This window comes from Martes martes (genome assembly GCF_963455335.1).
Source record: "Martes martes genome assembly, chromosome: 1".
Taxonomy (NCBI): Eukaryota; Metazoa; Chordata; class Mammalia; order Carnivora; family Mustelidae; genus Martes; species Martes martes.
Genome location: NC_137888.1, coordinates 77,031,589 through 77,051,791, shown reverse-complemented (window position 1 = coordinate 77,051,791; position 20,203 = coordinate 77,031,589). Strand labels below are relative to the sequence as shown.

At 37.6% G+C, this 20,203-nt stretch overlaps 1 protein-coding gene across 3 annotated transcripts in view; it reads right to left on the bottom strand.

Annotated features, from left to right (window-relative positions):
- Nucleotides 1-20,203, bottom strand: part of MBNL1 (muscleblind like splicing regulator 1) — a 175,314-nt gene that overhangs the window by 92,489 nt on the left and 62,622 nt on the right. For 2 of the 3 annotated variants that reach the window (XM_080798679.1, XM_080798680.1), the window contains exon 2: nucleotides 15,641-15,760. The exons of the other annotated variant lie outside the window; for it this stretch is intronic. In XM_080798679.1, coding sequence (XP_080654805.1) covers nucleotides 15,641-15,646 — 6 coding nt within the window. In that variant the 5' untranslated portion in view covers nucleotides 15,647-15,760. The remainder of the gene's footprint in view (nucleotides 1-15,640; nucleotides 15,761-20,203) is intronic. 3 annotated transcript variants of the gene reach the window in all.

Sequence of the window (20,203 nt, the reverse complement as noted above, 5' to 3'; positions counted from 1 at the left end):
CCCGCTACACCCCAGAGGACTCAAGTCAGTAAACAATTACAGTAGGAACCAGTGTGGGGTACCATGGGAATATCTCCCATACATGGGAATAAAAGGACCAAGGGAGGTTCCCCAAAGGAACTATCACTGGTATTGAGTCTAGAAGGACAGGTAACAGGTAGAAGAAGTTACTTAAGAAAAGAAGGGTGGCAAAGATGTTTCATGAGAAGAAAGAATGATGAGAAAGCACAACTGTGAGACAGTAAGACACGCATATAAAAAAAAACTGTAGGGAGGCTGGAGAGGAGAGTCTAAACTAAAGGGTACTTCAGGATCGCCTGCTAAGGTGAGCCAGGGCAACATGGCACTTCAGTTTAAAATTCCAGTGTAAATATAGGACCTTCTCATGCTTTCCTGGGTGCTTCCGGGAGATGATATAATGTTTGTGCAACTGCATAACAGACATGATCAAACAGTGCTTTAAAAGACTTTGGATGACGATAATAATAATAATACAAAAAGATGAACATATGAAAATTGTCATTAGCCACATTTTATTCATTTGGATACATTATCTCACCCTTCAATTTTCCCTTTTTCACTTATCTTAAAAAGAAAGAAAATGAAGTATTTTCAGGAGGAATTATAATCAAGTGGCTTATATTATAAACTTTACAGCCTTATATAATTTAGAAATTTAAACAGATATATTTTACTTCCAGAATAATATTGAGTCTAAAACTCAGAGAATGGTAACCAGTTCATAATCTCTCTGTGACTATGGAGCTGTACTGAAAAAAAAAAAAAATGGAGCATTGATCACTTATGTAAAAGGTAAATAAAGTGGATTATAACTAACCATAAAACAAATAGTAACATACTATAAACAGAAACATATTCACTCTATTTTTGCTAAATGGGAGACAGAGACAATCTTTCAGTTTTTGCTTCTTCTTGGAATTATTTTTGCTAAAAAAAAATCAAAAAACATAATTTGACTACGCTAATTAAGGGATTTATGCCTACAGTGTGTCTCAGACCAAACTTAAAAACATAAACCTAATCTTATTTGGTTGATATGAAGAGTGGTATAAACCACAACACTTAGGCAAACATTTGCTTTGCAACTTTTTATCTTTTCATAATTATTTTTCAGTCAAATGTTTCTACTTTCTACAATAAAGTTTGGTTAAAAATTTCATCTGGCTTTGGAAGTATCCACTTTTGAGCTCTAAGTTACATTTTGTTATGTTGTGACTTTCTTAATCAGGAAAAAAGAAAGTCTGATAAAATAACCTGTCCCATCCCTTTGAAATTGAGAATTTGTTTTAGAAACAGTTTTTGAGGTTCACAAAGATAGCCAATTATAGCTATCAGCCTTGTACTCTGATGGACAGGCCAAGAACTTTCCCCTGATAGCACTGGTTTGTGGGGTTCCTGAAATACATTAGGGGATCACGTGGAAAGGGATTACAGTAAACAATGTATATATACATGGATAAAACATGTTTCCACCCTCACAAAATGTATAGTCAAGGTGAGAAGTTGAACTAATGGATTTAAAAAGCAACATACAAAAAAGCGCAAACGTCAGGCAGTGAGATACCCACACAGCAAACAAGATGGAACTAAAGTAACAGAAGACCACCTTCTTCAATCTGACTCTCAGGAAGTATTTGGTTCATCTCGCTTCCTCAAGTTAGCCTCTCTACCCATTTTTTTTTTTTTTTTTTTTTACCCCTTCTCAATGTCTGTGACATGTGGTGCCCTCCATTATCCCTACTTTAAGGTATCTTCATTCTTTTCTTCTCCACTGACTTCTGTACCTTCCTTTAGTGGGAAAAAAAAACGTCTCCATTGGAGGAACACCTCTAGCCCTCTACAACAATCTTCTTTCCTCTGCTTAATTCTCTGACGCCCACTTCTTCTCTTTTTTATTACTGAATTTCTTTATAGAGTTGTCTAAACTTGTTGAGTCCTCATACATATCTTCCAACTTACTACTGACTCATCTTCTTGGAATCTGGTTTGCGCTGAGGAGTCTGCCTCCTACCTCCCCCTTCTAATTCTACTCCAAGTGCTCTCTCAAAGGTTACTACTGTCCTTTTCACTGCTGGTCAGTGTTCTTTTCTCATTTCTTGTCCTATCTGTGGCATCTGCACCATTAACTACTTCCTTCTTTCCTCTTTGGCCTTTCTTGTTTCCTGCCACTTTCTTTGACCTCTCTCATTTCTGAGAGATGCACCAAGATTTGTCTCTATATCCCTTCTTCTCCCCATCCATTGTCTCTTTGAATATAACACAGCACTATCCTGTGACACAGCATGATCAGTGCTAAGGGAGTGGCTTTCAGATGCTTTCTCTGTAAATTCAACTACCCAGCCAAATCAGTGATCTACTACTCCCTGCTTACTCTCTCCAAAGAAAGAGAACACATCAATTCTAACACCTGCGTTTCTTACACTGACAAACAGCAATGCCCCATCCCTGATCACCCAAACTATAAACTTCAAGCTCGCTAACTTTCCTAGCTTTCCTGTTGAGGAATGAGGGATAAAACACTAGCACAGTACAAAACATTCACTGTGCACACTCTTTAAGTACCTTTTTTTTTCAAAGCATCACACTAATTTTCCTGAAATATCTTTGAGTGGGCTATATGATTTTATTGTTCAAGATGGACTACTATGAAGTAGGAACTAAATAATTTCCTATTATTAGGATGACTAATAGATTAGTCAGAAATGATATTGAGCTTTTCTAGTTCAGTAACTGCCTCCAGGCTTTGGAGCAATAGTAAAAACTTTCTACAGGAAAGCTCAGATAAAATCAAAAGCTAGTGTTTTCATAAGCTGTTCATTCAGAAGTGCAAGTTTCCATTCTTTTTCACTTCTTTTTCTAATTTTTTTTTATCTTTTCATTTCTCAACATGCCACAGATATAGGGTTACATTAAGCGATTCACTTACAAAATAAGAAGAAACAAGTTTCCAGTTGTTCCGTTCACTCAAGAAAGCCACTGATGTTTGCATTTTCCTTAAATATTGCTTATATGTTTTTCCAAACTATGAAACAAGACACTGTAGGTAACACAAGTCAAAAACTAGCTCTATAAATTAGCACCAAGATAAATAAATGCAACAGCTAGCAAGAATTACATAGTAAGCCCTGAAGAACTGTTATTCGAGTATTTTCAAATGTCTACAGTGTGTGTTTACATAAGTACTCTATTTAAGCACAAGGGATACATTCCAGGGGAATGAGCCCCAGGAGAAGGCATGATAGCCAGGACTTGGGCTGATGAGAGCTTGCTTCACTGTCAGCAAAGGCTCTTCCTTTCTCTCCAAGCTCCCACCTCACTTTATTTCTGCAACCCCTATTTCTGTTCCCAGGCTGTGGTAAGGTTTATTATGCCCCCCATAATGTCCTAAGACTTCCAGAAAGCCTCATTTCCATATTAATATTTAACTTCTTTCCTCAAACCTTTTCTCCAGCAGTTAAAAACCTGATAGTATTAAACACAATGTTTTTTTTTTCTTTCTTTCTTTCTCTTTTTTAATACAGCAAAGACATCCAATATACTTTTGGATGTTGCTGCTGCTGGCTGACAGTTTAAACTATGAAAAAGTTTAAACTATGAAAAACTATGAAAAGTTTAAACTATGTAGTGTGTGGTGCTCCTTTAATAACAATTGCCATAAAATCCAAATGAAAATAGGGATGGAAAACAAACTGAATTCTTCGAAACCACCATGATTTTCTTAACCTATTTCTATTTATTTTATTTAGAATGCGATTACATGGGTCAATGTTTATTTTTAGAATAGTACTAACTGCCCTTTTGCTTAGGGTTTCTGTTTTCTCATCTGGCAATTCCCCAAAGTTCTATAAATGGAGGGTAACTCAACCTACAAAAACAGTATCTTATAACCTAGAACGTTCTCATCCTACTGTAACCACTGGCTGTTACCACAGGAAAAATTGAGGAATTTCACCCAATTTCTTTTGGTGAATTCTTTGCAGTATTCTAAAATAACTATCTCTTTCCTAAAAATAATAACTAAGAAGAATGTGTTACCACTAAACTTATCCATTCATTCATCCACTCACTCTTTAATTTTCACCAACACACACTCATTTATTCAATAAATACACATTTGCGTATCCAGCTGTTTGATGAAATAATATACTTTGGTGATATAGCAGATTCTATATTCTCTAGTGTTAAAAATACATTTTCTCCTTAGAGGAAGGTGCTTGTTTTCTATACTTTTTCTTTCTTCCCATTACATGTATTTTCGCTCTTAGAGAATTCTCTGGGGCCACAGAAACCAGTTTCATTAATTGTAGAATAAATTTTAAATATGACTTGACTTTTCTAATTTATGGCTTATCTTGAAGGAAAAGAAGAGCCTGGACTCTCCCCCACCCCCGACACCACTATTCTTTCAAACAGATTAAAATTTGTACCACCAACTATATAATAAAAACAACAATTATACTTTCAATTTTAGTGTTCACAAGAGTGATACCCAAGTGTATCATCAGTGGGCAGGATTCTGGACAAGGCTTACTTCTCAGAGTTTACTTTTAGACTTGGATTTACAGGGCTTTTCAGATAAATGAATTATTTCACAAACAGGATGAAGCAGACTTTATAAAAGGTACTGTGCTATGCATTATCTCCCTTAGATTTCATTCCATCCAGGAAGGCAAAGTGATGGGTACGCTGGAGAGGACACATGATACAAAGCAACACAGTGATTAAATGCAAACCTGTCCCAGGAAACTCACGAACCCAGTCAAAGTTCAGTGCTTCGTCCACAGCCTTCTTACACGATTTTTATTCTTTGTCGTAAAGCTCCTGACTCTATCAAAAGTGCCACAGACATTACAAACCTCAAGGAGAAACTGAGCCAATTCCCTAAGACTCGGTAGATTTGACTGACAGGTAGAAAATGGCCAATTTGAGGCCTTAAACAAGAAATCTAACTTTAAAACATCTTTCAAGTGGAAAAGTATAACTTAAAAGTAATTAAAGGATAGTTGTTACTCGATTTGAGATTCTGTTAATAAAAATAAAGTGTTAATTCAATTAGCATTTTTTAAGTAATTTACTTTCATTCTGTTACTTGTCAACCCACTGGAGACATTTAAAAAACAATTTTGGTTCTCTAAAGAACCTAAAATCAAACTTTCCTCTGAGTCGAGATGTCCTGTTTAAAGGGCTCTATTGCCACGCAGCAATCTTACTAAGGTACTGTTAGGTACTCCTTTGTTGCATGGGAGTGTATTAAATGTTTTTTGCAAATATACCAACACAGTTTCAGACAGGAAGTCACGAATGCTGACAATGACCAAACACGGCTCACTTTCTTTAGCGTGTTTTCCCTCTTCGTGCCGACCTTTTTATGTCCAATGACAAAATTCTCCTCGAGGAGAGAACGCACTGTTTTGATTTGGACTGCTGCCCGTCATGTTTTTTTAAACATGGTAAAACAACAGGTTAAAACTGCTAAGAATACGTCCGGGGCAAGGTTTAGGAGAAAAGCTGGTACTCAGTTATCTCGGTTATTTCATGTGTACAGGACTTCACGAGGAGTTCAACTTTTGGTAGTTAGTAATACTGCTTCAATAACATCTCCAACTTACTACCTAGTTAAAACTCACCTGATGAATGAGATAAATTAAGATCAGGCATCAGGAAACAACAGGAAAGAAAAGCAAAGCACTACTGGGGTGTTTCCACACACAAACAGTATGTTCAACCCTCTAGAATTCAGGGACACAAGACCATAAAAGCAAATGTTAGAAAAGACTATAGCGAGTTAACATGCGATTGCTGTTCTGGTGTAAATCTTTTCTGGTAAAAGCAGAAGACTGTGTGTGTTCATTTCCAGCTCTACACATGCAGAGAGAGAGAACCGGAAGAGAGGGAGAACTAGAGGGAGGGGCCCAGTTTACAGTCACACTGGAAAAGAAAAACACCTGTTATTGGTGATTTTGCCACTTTGGACTCAATTTTTTGTTTACCTACACATCGAAGTGTATTTTGCAAAGCAAAAATTTTTAAATGTGCAATGACTTAGCACGTGATTCAAGAGTTTGCTCTTGAGATACTAGGGAGCGTTCCACACTATCTTAATATTATAGAAGCACTACTGTAACATATGGTCTTTTTCAAATTAAGGAGACACAAATGTTCACAGAAACATTTGGTGTGATTTTAACTCTCAGTTGAAGTTTTCTAAACAACCGTCCTTCAGGTGCCAGCACAGAGTATCTCGGCCTTGACTGCAAGGAGCTAATGTGTCTGCCATTTACTATGCCAAATAAGAGGAATACCTGTTCCGATTACCCCAAAATACCTGTATAGCAACTTCAATATCAACAAAAAGGGTTAGTTTTAACACTAAGCATAGTTTATTTTCTTCTTTTTAGTGTGTTTCATGTTTTTAACACGGACTTTAATGGAAAGATGCTTTCTTTTTTTTTTTTTTTAAGATTTTATTTATTTATTTGACAGACAGAGATCGCAAGTAGGCAGAGAGGCAGGCAGAGAGAGAGGGGGAAGCAGGCTCCCCGCTGGGCAGGGAGCCCGATGTGGGGCTCGATCCCAGGACCCTGAGACCATGACCTGAGCCGAAGGCAGAGGCTTTAACCCACTAAGCCACCCAGGCGCCCAGGAAAGATGCTTTCATTTTATTCTTTTGGGGAGTATACATCACAAGAGGAAGAAAATTTGTAGTTAAAAAGTCCCAACATTTTTGAAATCATCCCCCACAAATATTTCACCTTCTAGATTTACACTCTGACTTCCCACATCATCTGCATAAGCTCTTCACTTTATGTCCACATATTACAAATCACCACTTCACGACAGTACATATTTAAAAAGTATATTTTGATGACTTCTTTATGTAAGGTTATATATATATCAAGGATGTATGATACTTTTTTTCCTCAAGTGTCTGGCACCAAAATTGAGCTTTTAAAGCTAGAAATACCATTTTTAATTGTATGAAAAGCTGATGTAAGTGGATTCTAATAGATTTTGATTCCTTAAAGTTCTTTTCTCTAAGCTCTTGAAAAGTTTTAAAAACTCAGAATACTTTATTCCTACATTCATTAATCAGGCTGCACTGATGGTTTCAATTTGGCCAGGTCCCTAAACCAGTCACTACAAAGACTAGGTACTGCCTTAACCCTGGATCTGCCTTAACCCTTCCCTCTGTCTCTGAGGGAGCCCCAGGCACCCTGCCCTTCCTTCATGGAAGCCCGGTTTTCCTATTCCTTTGGTGGCCACAATATCCTTAAGTGAGTTCTTCTCTTACTTATCAAGCATGCAAAAAGGGCCCACTCTTTCCCAGACCCTATGTAAAACACCGCAAAGAAGTAGAATGAACATCCCTGACCTCAGAAAGTTGAGAATCTAGCAAGGAAAGTCCTAGGTCTGACTAGCATTCAAGGCTAACCGTTGACACTCCAATTCAGCCCAGGTTAACTCACTCTCCCCAGGACTAGAGCCCCAGCTACTGGTCTGGGTTCTGCTTCAAAAAGAAAGACAACAAGAATGATAATCCTACCATGTGCTTAATGGGGACTAATCTCATCATCTGGTGACGCCGATGCCAGTCCTTGTCATCAACCCAGATGGACAGAAGTTCACCTACCTTCTGGATGGAACCACCACTCCATGTCTGGGTCAGTTCTGATCTTCGATACCTTTTTCCCCCCTTTCTCCACTGACCTGCCACTGAGGTAAAATGTCTTTTGGCGGGGAAGCATATAGATTCTTGGAGAATGGAAGGGCATCTAATCACCAAGATCCTGTCCATATCTAACACAGTCTGGGTTTCTGATTTTCCCCAACCATGCATTTCATTCTGTGAACATACTTTATTTTTAAATAAATAATTCCAACTCTATCAATTATTAATAAAAGTCACTTACTAGAGGTGCTCTTTAATTTCCATCATCTACTGTCCACAACAATGCAATACAACAGATACTATTATTAGTTTCATATACAGATGAAGAATTGTAAAGGGGTATGTGATTTACCTAATATCACAGAGCTGGCATGTGGTAGGGCTGCAATTCCAATCCTTGAAGGCTCTACCTCTAGAGTGACTCTAAACCACTGAACTAGGCTACTTTCCCCATCAGCATACATGACATCATGATTTATGCATCATAAAAGGTATGAGTACATATGGAAGCAGGGTCAGAGCTCAGAGACAGGATAAGGTTTTACTTCATGTTGTTGCTATTGTGCACAGAAAACATACGTGTTCCTGTTTCATTTGGTTTTCCCCAGCAGACAGACTTTGGTCTGAATTCTGACTCCACCACTTTCTAGTTGTGTGACCTTGGGAAAATCACATAATAGCATGAACAACTTGTTGGCTATTTTCTATATGCTAGCCACTGTGCTAAGTGCTTGGCATACACTGTCTCATTAAATTAAATTAAATCTTCACAAAAACCCTGACAAGGAGAGGAATTCTTCATATTTTAGAGCGTGTGAGACTACAACTGAGAGAGTAAGCAGCCTTTTTTTCTAAGGTCAAAGAGCCAGTGGGTGAAAAGTAGTCCAGACTGAGCTGGAAGGAGGCTCGGGTCGAAGCATCTTGATGGCACTATGCCATGACAAGGTGAGGACTGAACTGGGGAACTAGCACTCAGAGCCAGGGGTTACAACTAATTAGGACCTCTGCTCATTGTCCATCAGTCCAGAGAGTTCTCATTCTCCCCAAGAAAGGACAGGAATACACAGGAAAGAATAAACAGTGTACACTGAGAGGTACCAGTCTCCTGAGTTGAGGGATGGCAGAAATAAATACTCAGGGATCATTATGATGGAGATTAAGAACCTTATTTGGAGAACTAGCCTAAGACTTTGAAGACTTTCAGTGAACAAGTACTTTGTTTTGTTTTGTTTTTTTTCTGAACTAAGCGTTATAAGTTTCTATTCCAAGGGACGCCTGGGTGGCTCAGTTGGTTAAGCCGCTGCCTTCGGCTCGGGTTGTGATCCCAGGGTCCTGGGATCAAGTCCCTCATCGGACTCCTTGCTTGGCGGGGAGCCTGCTTCTCTCGCTGCCTCTGCCTGCCTCTCTGCCTGCTTGTGTGTGTTCTCTCTCTCTCTCTCTCTGGCAAATAAATAAAATCTTAAAAAAAAAAATTTTTTTTTCTATCCCAAAACTACTCCAGCTATTTTGTAAATTGAACTTCCTAAAAAAGAGCATTCAGAGTTTACATTCTTGGTTTTTCCCCTTAGGTCCATACTGGGTCTTGATTCTATCTTGGGCATTGCTCAAGGGGACTGGATTACAATTATACCTCCCAAAAAATCACATTAAAGGAGCCTGGGCAAGGTCCTATTAAATGATGATAGGTATCCACTCAAGTCAGGGAGAATCTGGATTTTGAAGTAATAATTCTAAGTCAGGCAACCAAACAGCACTTAGTTAATAAATACACCATATAATTTCACATACATATAATTATTGTAGCACCGAGAATGTGCACTCTTTCCACTTTCATATCATAAATAAACAGACATCTTTAGAGATGCAAGCTGAGGGATTTTTTCAACTTTGGAAACAATGGAAATCAATTAAAATTTTTTGCTTAGAAACAGAAAATGAACTGCCTACATATACACGTGGGCCTAATCTTTTCAATTTTAAGAACTTAAATTTTCAGAAACCTGTCATAAACTAGGATCGTAAACTAAAATAAATGGCATGCCAGAAGTTCAATACTCCCTTCAAACAAAAACATTTTAATGATTCTTTTGCGTACTTTTCAAAATCCTCATATAAGGAAAGCCACACTAAACAAGGCAGACATAAAAGGGCAATTCTAAAGGCCTCAATCGGGCTACACTGTGGGAGTGAGCCCATGTTTATCGGTCATGATCAGACACAGCTGATGCTGCAGGAAATCACTTTAATTCCTAGAGACTATTCATTGCCCTGAAGACACAAACAAGATGGCCACTCGAATGGACCGCACAGTTAGCAAACAGTATGGCGGGGAGGCAAGTGCACTGGATTAGAATTCAGTGATTTGCATTTTGGTCTTGGCTCTGGGCTTAAAAACTGTGAATTAGCAGTCCTCTGTTTCCCTATCTGCAAAGGGGTCATTCCATTATTTATTCAATAAGATTTTTCTATTCAGGTGGTGGCTAAGAGCTTCATGGCACCAATATTTTGTATCATGTATCTTTTCTGTACATCCTAAAAAAGAAATCACTAAAGTCTAAATATTACTGGACTGAGTTCAGCTTATGTGAAGTTACCTCGTGAAGTTATCTTGTCCCTTAAACATTAAACACAGTGGATACCACTGATTCATTATGTTCTGTTAAAAATACTTTAAGTAATTTTAAAGTTTTAAGATAATTTTGTAAGGAGAGCCTGGGTGGATCAGTCGTTAAAGTGTCTGCCTTTGGCTCAGGTCATGATCCCAGGGTCCTGGGATCGAGCCCCACATTGGACTCCTTATTCAGTAGGAAGCCTGCCTCTCCCTCTCCCACTCCCCCTGCTTGTGTTCCTTCTCTTGCTGTGTCTCTCTCTGTCAAATAAATAAATAGAATATTTTAAAAATGTAAAAAATAAAATAATTTTGTAAATGCCTAATGTCAATTTCTCTATCTCAATATTTAATTATATTAAATAAAATGATTAACAATAAATAGTCTATAACGTAGTTTCAATTCTTGTCCTAGAGGAATAGAAGAATTCTAAATAAACAAAAAAACGGAAACACACTTTGTAAGCCAACCTGAGAATAATGCAAACTCTTGGCTTAAGACTGTGCCTTACATTTTCAAAAACAGTAAACTCATTATAAATAATATAAGAATTAAAACATTACAGTTTTCCTTTTCTGTTTTTACATATGAAATCAATTACCCAATTTAACGCACTAGAAAGACTTCAAAACATTCCATTCACTTATACTCTTGAGGTCTAGAGGAAATAAAATTGGGATATTTTCAAGTGTAAATAAATGCTTTGTTGCACCTCTTTTAGTTTTAAAAATAAGCATCCTAAATAAGCACTATCAAAGAGAAGCTTGATTCTTCATTTTGTACAGCTATTTTGTAAACATTCTTCTTTTTCATTTTTAAAACCTCAGTTACAGATTTAGTTATTGAAATGAAGGAGTTTCAGTGTGACAGCTAATAGCCTGAATTCCAACTACAGGGAATCCATTAACAGATTGAGTCCATATGGAAAAAGAAAACAAAAGAGAAAAAAAGAGACATAAATGGAAAGTAAGGCCACTGAAGATCTCACACTAGAAGAGCTGCCTTAACCTCACTTCACAGATTAATGCTTATGAATGAGGCAGGGTAAAGAATAAAGGGTTATTAATAATGCTGAAGAGATGATCTGTGTTGTTTACTCCAAGATGCTGCTGAGCTCTCTCCTCCACACCCCCCCCCAACACCCTTCATCCAGGTTATTTACACCCACATGGAGTGATTTTATTTTTTCCAAAAAATTAGGGGCAGGGAATAAGTCCCTTTTAAAAAATGAAAATAAAGGCCTAAAGAAAAGAGACCGCTACATTCAGAATGCTAAGCAGTGATATTTGACAAAGGACAATAACATACCCTTGCACCACCAAGATCTAAGCAGCTCTTCCCCTTCCTTTTGAATTAATTATGCTTTAGAAATTCAAGTTTAAAGAATTTAAGGGTATAATAATTGAATGTTTCTGGTTTTGAACATTAACAGGTAAATAAAATACAGGCTTTTGGAAACATGAATAACTTCTATTTTATTTTTGACTGTTTTCACTGTTTTCATTATCGAGATTTCTCTTGCTGCATACACAATGCAGATTGTGAAGGAAGAAAGAAGTGCTTCCTAGATTCCGATCCAAAGAATGGAAAAAATACTTTAAAAAATCTATTCGATCTAAATTTAATATAAATAAAATAGGTTAGAAATATTAACATCAGACCCAATTCCTAAAAGAGGTGTTTTAATAAGTAGTTACCCAAGCTAAAACTCATATGCTGGCTTCATCATCAAGCAGAGTTCCCCAAGGACACTCTTTAGCTCTTCAGTCCACATTAAATCCATGGCTGTAGGTTTCTAGCTTCTAGAACAGCCTCCTGGAGAAATCAGAGTCTTACCTTTACATATCTTCCGCAGATGTTTCTTGGTGCTTTGAAAAGTCCTGAGGTCTATGTCAAACGGCCATTCTCTTGCTCCCAGGGTCTTAGGGGCTTGGAGAAATCCCAACACCTGCTGCTACCACTGAGTGTCGAGGCTAGAAAAGCTTCAGGGTTTTGACAGCAGGATCACTGAGCCACAGCCAAAGCTTGGGAAGCCTTAACAACTGAAAGCAAGTGTAGAGGGCAACATGGTACCCAGCACGGGCTCAATTGTAGCAGCAGGGGGAGGAATATTCCTGCCCTCACAAGGGTACAGAGGCAGCCATCAGGGAACCCAGGCTCTGTCAATGGACAGGGCGGAGGAAGTGGAGACATGACCGCACAGCACGAGACCCTGGGGGAACGGAACAACTAGCACAGAGCTCAGGTAGCGCTTGAAAAGAATCACCAAAATTCCCCGACAGAACACAAGAAGCAATGGCGAAATGCAACGAAATACACGGAGACAAGCCATTCTAGCATCCCATAAGAGAGCCAAAAACACAGTTGGGGGAGGGATACGGAGCTCTAGTTCTAGAAAGAAAAGTAAGGAAGACATATTACAGTAGGCCTACTATATTTGAGCTTAAAAATCTAACACGTGACATAAAAATGCCTAAATCCTGTCACTATCACATTCATATTAAGAAAATTTACAAATACAGAAAACCACACGGTGCTAATCCACAAGGCGAGAGAAATTAAAAGGTAAAGTTGTACATTATTGGAGGAGAAAATGTAATAGAAGTGTTAAACTGAGCTGATTTCTAACTTGAGAAATCATGAAAATTGCTTTTTCAATAAGAACAACGAATACTTTATCAAATACATCTCTTTCTACTCTGATCAGATTGGGAAGACTGAGATATTCAATCAGATAAGAAAAAAAGAATATGAAGAAAAAGAAGCAGGTGGACAAAGAGCATTCTGAAATTAGAAGAGGAAGTCACAGAAGAAAAGGCAAGAAGAAAACAGAAGGAAGACAGGAAAATGGAACTAACGTACTAGGTGTTAATGTACAGTCAGCTAAACAGCTCACTAAGACTCTCCTGAAACTGGACTTCGTAATACCATGTTTTCCAGAGAGCTCCTTCTAGCATGTTAACCACCGTTCACAGCTCAATGACTCACAAGCCCTCAGGAACTCACCTGGAGGAGCCCACTGAGTATTAACTATCCAACAGGTACAAGAGACAGACCCTAAGGCAATTTTGCTTTAAGGAGCTGGATAAAATCAAGCCAGAAAGGAAATATAAATTCTGACGGAACTTTGATAATTCCTAATAGGTGCCCTCCAAAAAATAATCAGCTTTACTTGGAAATTATCATTTTCTTTTTGTTTTTTTTCAAGACTAGAAACAAATTAACCATGGGTGCTGTCTTAAGCTTGCTTCATAATTAAGTGAGAAGAAAATCTGCCGGTTGATGGCAGCTCTGTGTGTGCGATTCTTGACTTCAAGGTATTTGGTTACAAATGTTTTTAAATCCAAGTTACCTAAAATATGAATAATAATCTTTACTTGGTATCAAAAAGCTGAAATCAGTTTGTGTTAGGAAAGGTGGATTCCCATCCCTCACCATATAGATAAAAGTGATACAGATATACAGTTAATAAATGACAAAGCAGTTCTTGTCGGGCAAATTTACTTATGCCCCGTAAGGCACGAAGGGTCCACCACTTTTACAAAACGGAATAGCCCTTACACTACATAATAGTAAGCACTTCCCAGGTAGCTAGTACTTTAAATTTGAGAGAACTAAGAACTGATAAGGGAAGGGGGTGTTGAATCTGAATTTCCCTTTAGAAATACTTTAATTGTATAAACAGTACCTAAGTTTAGATGTTGAACTAAAACTTAGTGTTTTCAAACACAGTCATTTCAATATGATAGGTTTGGATAAGGAAAGACTGAGTGAACCCCTATGGTAGAAACCAAATGGAAGTTTGGACTTAAAAAAAAAAAAAAAGAAAAAACTAATAGACTGATTTCAAATAAAATATAAAAAACCAGTTACAGTCTGTTTTTTGACCTATGCTGTCAGTCCCACTCACAAACATCAGTTTCAACAATCAAACCAACAAAAACTAAAACAATGTGGAAGAGTACCAAAAAGTGAGTAAATGTCACCAAATGTGACACAGCAGCATGTATGCATTTAGAGAGCTCTTTAGAATATATGCTGTCTCAGGATTATTTTCAGTGGAAACAAAAAATCCTTACTGGCTGTTTAAAAATATACATTTGATTGCTACTTAACGAGCCTACTAAAGTAATAAGACCATATAATCTAAATTTGTGTTTCCCTGTTGTTAAGCAGCACAAGGGGAGAAATTTTTGACAAATGTGCAAACAATCATATCCCTGTACTTAGCCTGGAAACACAGCAGGTGCTCAATAACAACTCATTGGCTGTATGGTGCTACCGCAGGTGAGAAGGCACGCCTCAAAAAAGTGTGTGCGTACAGGGATGGGGGGTGTGGTCAAATAAATTTCTTAAAAGTTCAACAGTTATCTTCTTGCATGGTTTGTCATGCTGCCATAAATTCCTAAACTTGATTGTCTACTTTTTTTATGCAATACCTATTAAACAGAGATTATCTAGGAAAATTTGGTCTACACCTTTGTGGAAAACTTATTATGTCTATACCTTATGTCTATATGTATATATCTTCCAATCTTTTAATGCAAGACACAGGTGAACTATTAATTGGCAATATTCATGTGTGTTCTAAATTATAAGAGGGACGATATACATATATATATTTTAAGTCATACAGTAGGCTTTGTCAAAATGGGAAAATAAAATTTTAGAGTGAGAAAAGATGAGATAGCTCATTCGAATTACTCATTTTACTGACAGAGAAACTTGCTCAAAGAAACTACCTTGGATTGGTACATAAATATATTAGCAATGTCAAAGACCCATCCTATGCAACTATCTGACTAATATATCCAATATCTTACTAATCTGCTTACATAATTATCTTAAATTGAAAAGAATATTCCTGGCAAGAATTATGCATACTAAATAGTTTCTTAAGTTAAAATTCTATACTCTATTGCTGTTTAAAAAAGGAGAGGCTCATTTAGGATGGAAAGGAGGAAAAATTGCTTTCATATACTAAAAAGTCTTTTTTATTTTTTTTTTAGATCATTGTGGGCCAAATGAAAAACAAGAGTAAAAAATAGTGGAAATTACAATGGAAGCTGTGTTCCATGGACTGAGGCATCTAACAACCTTCAGGATTAGTACCTTCCAGTCGCGTAAGCTGGGAATGCATATGAACTTCATTTACGGAATATATATAAGATCACAGATCAGGTCACAGGTGTGGAAACTGTGACTCCCCTCCAAAACGACATTCTGATGTTCAGATTATCAGAGGCCATTTTCCAGTGGGCGCCATGTCAGTCCTGGAGAGATCAGCCCTTCCCAGAAGATACCTTTGTGAACTGGCTCCCCATTTGCCTTATTCACTCACCAGCATCCATTAGCCAACTCCATGCTTTATCTTCAATAGATAAGATACGGCTTCTTCTTGCCATGGTGCCATGAAAAGGATCCAGAAGGTTCCCCTTAAACAACACTTCCTGAGTGACTGCTGCAGCACCAAGAGTAAAGGATATGCCCGGTCAGCCACTTTTCCTTCTCAGCAGTATTAGCAGCAGCAGCAGCAGCAGAAGCTGGAGCAGACCATTTAGACCCAACTCCTTGCAGGATGCTAGCCAAAGCACTCTTGTTTATTCTACACCTAGACAGAGTTTACCCGTATGTTTGCACCTTTCCCAGAGTGTCAAAACAGGTGTTTTCCTGTGATCATGCTTAAAATCTGCTCCCCAAACAAGGTGATAAGTATACTGTCACTATGAAATTCTAAGTTTCTAATTCTATGGAAAACATGTTCTTAAAGGTTTACTTTATTAAAAGGTAGCCGTGATGAAACCTCTTAAGAATTCATTCTCACTTCTCACTCCTAATAAGCAGGTGGATTGCTCTAAAATTTCCTGTTAATGAAAGAAAGGATGTTACCATATAAAATAAATGCCATCATGCAATATTGGTCACTTCTTTCCTAATGTTCTATCTGCCTTCCTGGCACAGAGTCACTTTTTGCAAACACTGTTTTCATAATCTTTACAACACTCCCAACAGATGGGGAAATATCAGGTCTTATGATCTTTATTTTACAGAAGGAACAATGACTTCTTTGCTATTATATTCTATTCCCATTTTGATGTTATTGATGAGTTGCTTTTCCTTCCAGCACTGTTCAACTTAATGGCTAGTGGCTAGAATACGGCTGCACAACAGAGCGGGCAGGTAATGTCATTAACAAAGCATTTCCTTTACCGAACTGATTTATCCAGACCTAAAATGCTATAGATATGAACAGTATCTAGAGGTTTTTTTAAAAATTTAAGTAGCTCAAGGGGCGCCTGGGTGGCTCAGTGGCTTAAGCCTCTGCCTTTGGCTCAGGTCATGGTCTCAGGGTGCTGAGATCAAGCCCCGCACCAGGCTCTCTGCTCAGCAGGGACCCTGCTTCCCCCGCTTCCCGCCTGTCTCTGCCTGCCTCTCTGCCTGCTTGTGATCTCTCTCTCTGTGTCAAATAAATAAATAAAATCTTAAAAATAAATAAATAAAAATAAATTTAAATAGCTCAAAACAAACTTAAATAGCTCAATCAAGGATGAGTATAATGCAGATTACTATTTTCCTAATATGTAAATACTATTTACTTACTAGAGAATAACCGTAAAGAGTCATAAATACCAGAGCACAGGAACATTGTTCCCTGCCTAGCAGAGAATACCAATTCTCATTAGCAAAATGGAAACCCTACATACACAGAATCTTCATATATAATGTTTCTTGTATATTAATACTTTTCATGTTCACTTCATCATCAAAGTAATAACAGGAACAATCACTGACACTGACTGAATGCTCACGAAGTGCCAGGCACTGTTCTTAGTGCTTTAAATGCGTTATCCCATTTAATCTTCACTGCAACCTCAGATCAGATATTATTACTACCTCGTTTTGCAATGCGGATACTGAGGTGCATTCAGGTTCCATCACAAGTTCTAAGTCACAGAGCTCGCAACCAACATGGACCCAGGTTGTCCAGGTCAGAACTAGAGCTCTTCAACATTCTGCTACAACTGTCAAATGAGTTTTGGTTTTCACTGCTTTATATATTGCCTTTAACAAGATAGACATTAGAAAGTGTTTACATAGGGGCACCTGGGTGGCTCAGTGGGTTAAAGCCTCTGCCTTCGGCTCAGGTCATGATCCTAGGGTCCTGGGATCGAGCCCCACATCAGGCTCTCTGCTCGGCGGGGAGCCTGCTTCCCCCTCTCTCTCTGTCTGCCTCTCTGCCTACTTGTGATCTCTGTCTGTCAAATAAATAAATTTAAAAAAAAAAGAAAGTGTTCACATAAAATTAAGATTTAATAATAGCTAACATGTATATCGTACATATTGTGTGCCATAGAAATCCCATAAGTTCTTGACATGCATGTGTTACAAGGTTCACAACACCCAACAGGGCAGAGAGGCTCCCATTTAGCGGGGTATATTGGAGGAATCAGAGGCACAGAACATCAAGGGAGTTGTCAACGGTCACACAGCTACTAAGGAGCGAGTGTTAGCTCTGGATCCAGGAAAGGTAGCTTCTGAAGTTGTGGTTTTATGCCTACCCCTGTCCTCCACTACCTCTTGAAAGCTGATGATGTGTTACACTTAAAGAAAGGGAGTAAGGAATGTCAGGTCTGGCTGGAACCCTGGTAGGAAGAGGATATGTTATTCCTGTCTCTTCCCAAAAATTTAATATGCATAAAGTACATCCATTTATATAATACACAAGTCTACATCCATTTCTCTTAATGATGTTTACTAACTTTAATTTAAGGAATTAAATGTTTCACGTGATTCTCAGATTTAAAAAAAGTCAAGGACAATTTCGGCTTTCACATTTGTCTCAAGTGTATCATGTCTTCAGACGCACTAACAGGACAGTAACATTATTATCACCACAGTACTGGTCATTCTGTTTAGGGGATTACCATTGCTGGCAGCCATACTTCTACTTCATTCCCATCGTTTAATTATACATTTAATTATGTGCAGGACCAAGACAATAATTGTGAGATTAGAGGAAGCTTCAGAAATCTGAGGCTCATCCCTTGAGATACAGGCTGAAGCAACCTTGGACCGGGACACCTCCTTGAATATTCAGCAGCTGAAATGACTTTTTTTAAATTAGCAATAGAGGACACAAAGTCACCTGGGTCATCTTAGCTCAAATCAAGCACCTATGGTCGCAAACGTAAGACTGGAAAACCAAGGAAGAATACTGAAACCAACCTATTTCTTTAATTTGGCAGCAAGCCTAACTCTCTGGACTAAGTTTGGCTAGCTTCAGCTTTTTTGGCTTTAACCTAATAGAAATTAAAATAAGAAACCATGAAAACTTCAGAGAGCAAATACAGTTATGGTGAAGATATCTTCACGATAACTAAATTCTAAATTCACCATTCACTAAATTCTTTCAGAATTTAGCCACAAGCTATAAGAAAGGCAACCATTTGGTGGCCTTTAGCAAGAAGAAATTAAGGTGCCCATGTGGCACAGCTCAAAGTGATATATACTAACCTATTTACTCTCCATTATTTTTAAAATCAAGAGTTTCCAAAGAAGGAAGATGACAATTCTTTACGCGATTTCTAGACAATTATCTTCTCTGCAGAATTCCTTGAGGGGTGGCATTATACACTGTACCCACATAAGCTTGATTCACTCTTTGGCTGACAACAAGATTTAAATTTATCTGTCTTTGATGTTAACACCAAATTAACACAAAAGTTATTCAAAAGTTCTTTTAAAAAAAACACACACATTCTGACATCTTTCGAGTTAGAAAAACAAAGTAACCTCATAGGCTTTTACATAAGATAGAGCATAACAAATGATCTCTATGACCTTGGCATTATTAAGTAATAGGCTAGAAAGATCAGGACGCCTTTATGCAGTCATCTGAATATAAATATATACATATATGAACATATATTTTTTCTGACTATTCAAGTTATCTACCGCAACTACAATTATTTCTTGCTGATGTTAATGACAATGTAATTAAAAACATAAAAATACAAGTTTGGGTCATTTTGAGACTTAACGTTCAGAAAGATAGAAAACAACAAAAGTCATATTTGTAGATAAATACATAAGCTGCTTCTTAATCATCAACTCTTACTGGGTATACTCTCTTATTTAATTCCTTGAACTTGGCTTTAGCTGGAAAGAAACATATTAATAAGCACCAACTCTAGGCCATACTTAGATTAAAACATGTATGGTTGCCGAGAGCTACCCACATTCTTCTGAAACTAAACAATGCGTTATTACCAATCCTTAACTAATATCAAGTCAGTCAAGTATAAACTGGTGACCTAAAAGTGAAAAGCTCTAATTGTGCATTACAAATTCCTGAGTCATTTTGTCCTCACAACTTTATGCTTTAAATAAACCTAAACGCTAGCTAAAGAAAATCTACAAGCAACTCAGTATGACTTAGTGTTTCCAAACCAGGAAAAGGAAGGACTTTCGGTGTTCGAGATAACGTTTGTTTTCTGTGGTCTGGAAAATAAACATTTCCTATCCAGTTAAGCAGTTAAGCACAGGGACTCTGTATGTATGTGTATGTGTGTGTGTGTGTGTGTGTGTGTGTAAAGTGCCTGTGTTTGTGAGGGTAAAGGTAGAAAGGAGGAGAGAGAAAGAGAGAAATGAGAGGGGAAAGAGAAAGATTTTTTTAGAAGTATTTAGTGTTCATGTAACACCAAATTTTGTGCTGAAGTTAGAATATATCTCAGCAAGTTATGTGCACATGAGCCACGAAAAAATAGCAATCTGTCAATAAAATGAACAGGAAATGCTTACCTGATCATATATATATTTCTATTAATTCAATGATACAGAATGATATATTACATAGTTACATAAAATAAGAGAAGTCTTGGGTCTCTAAATTGGATTGATTTGT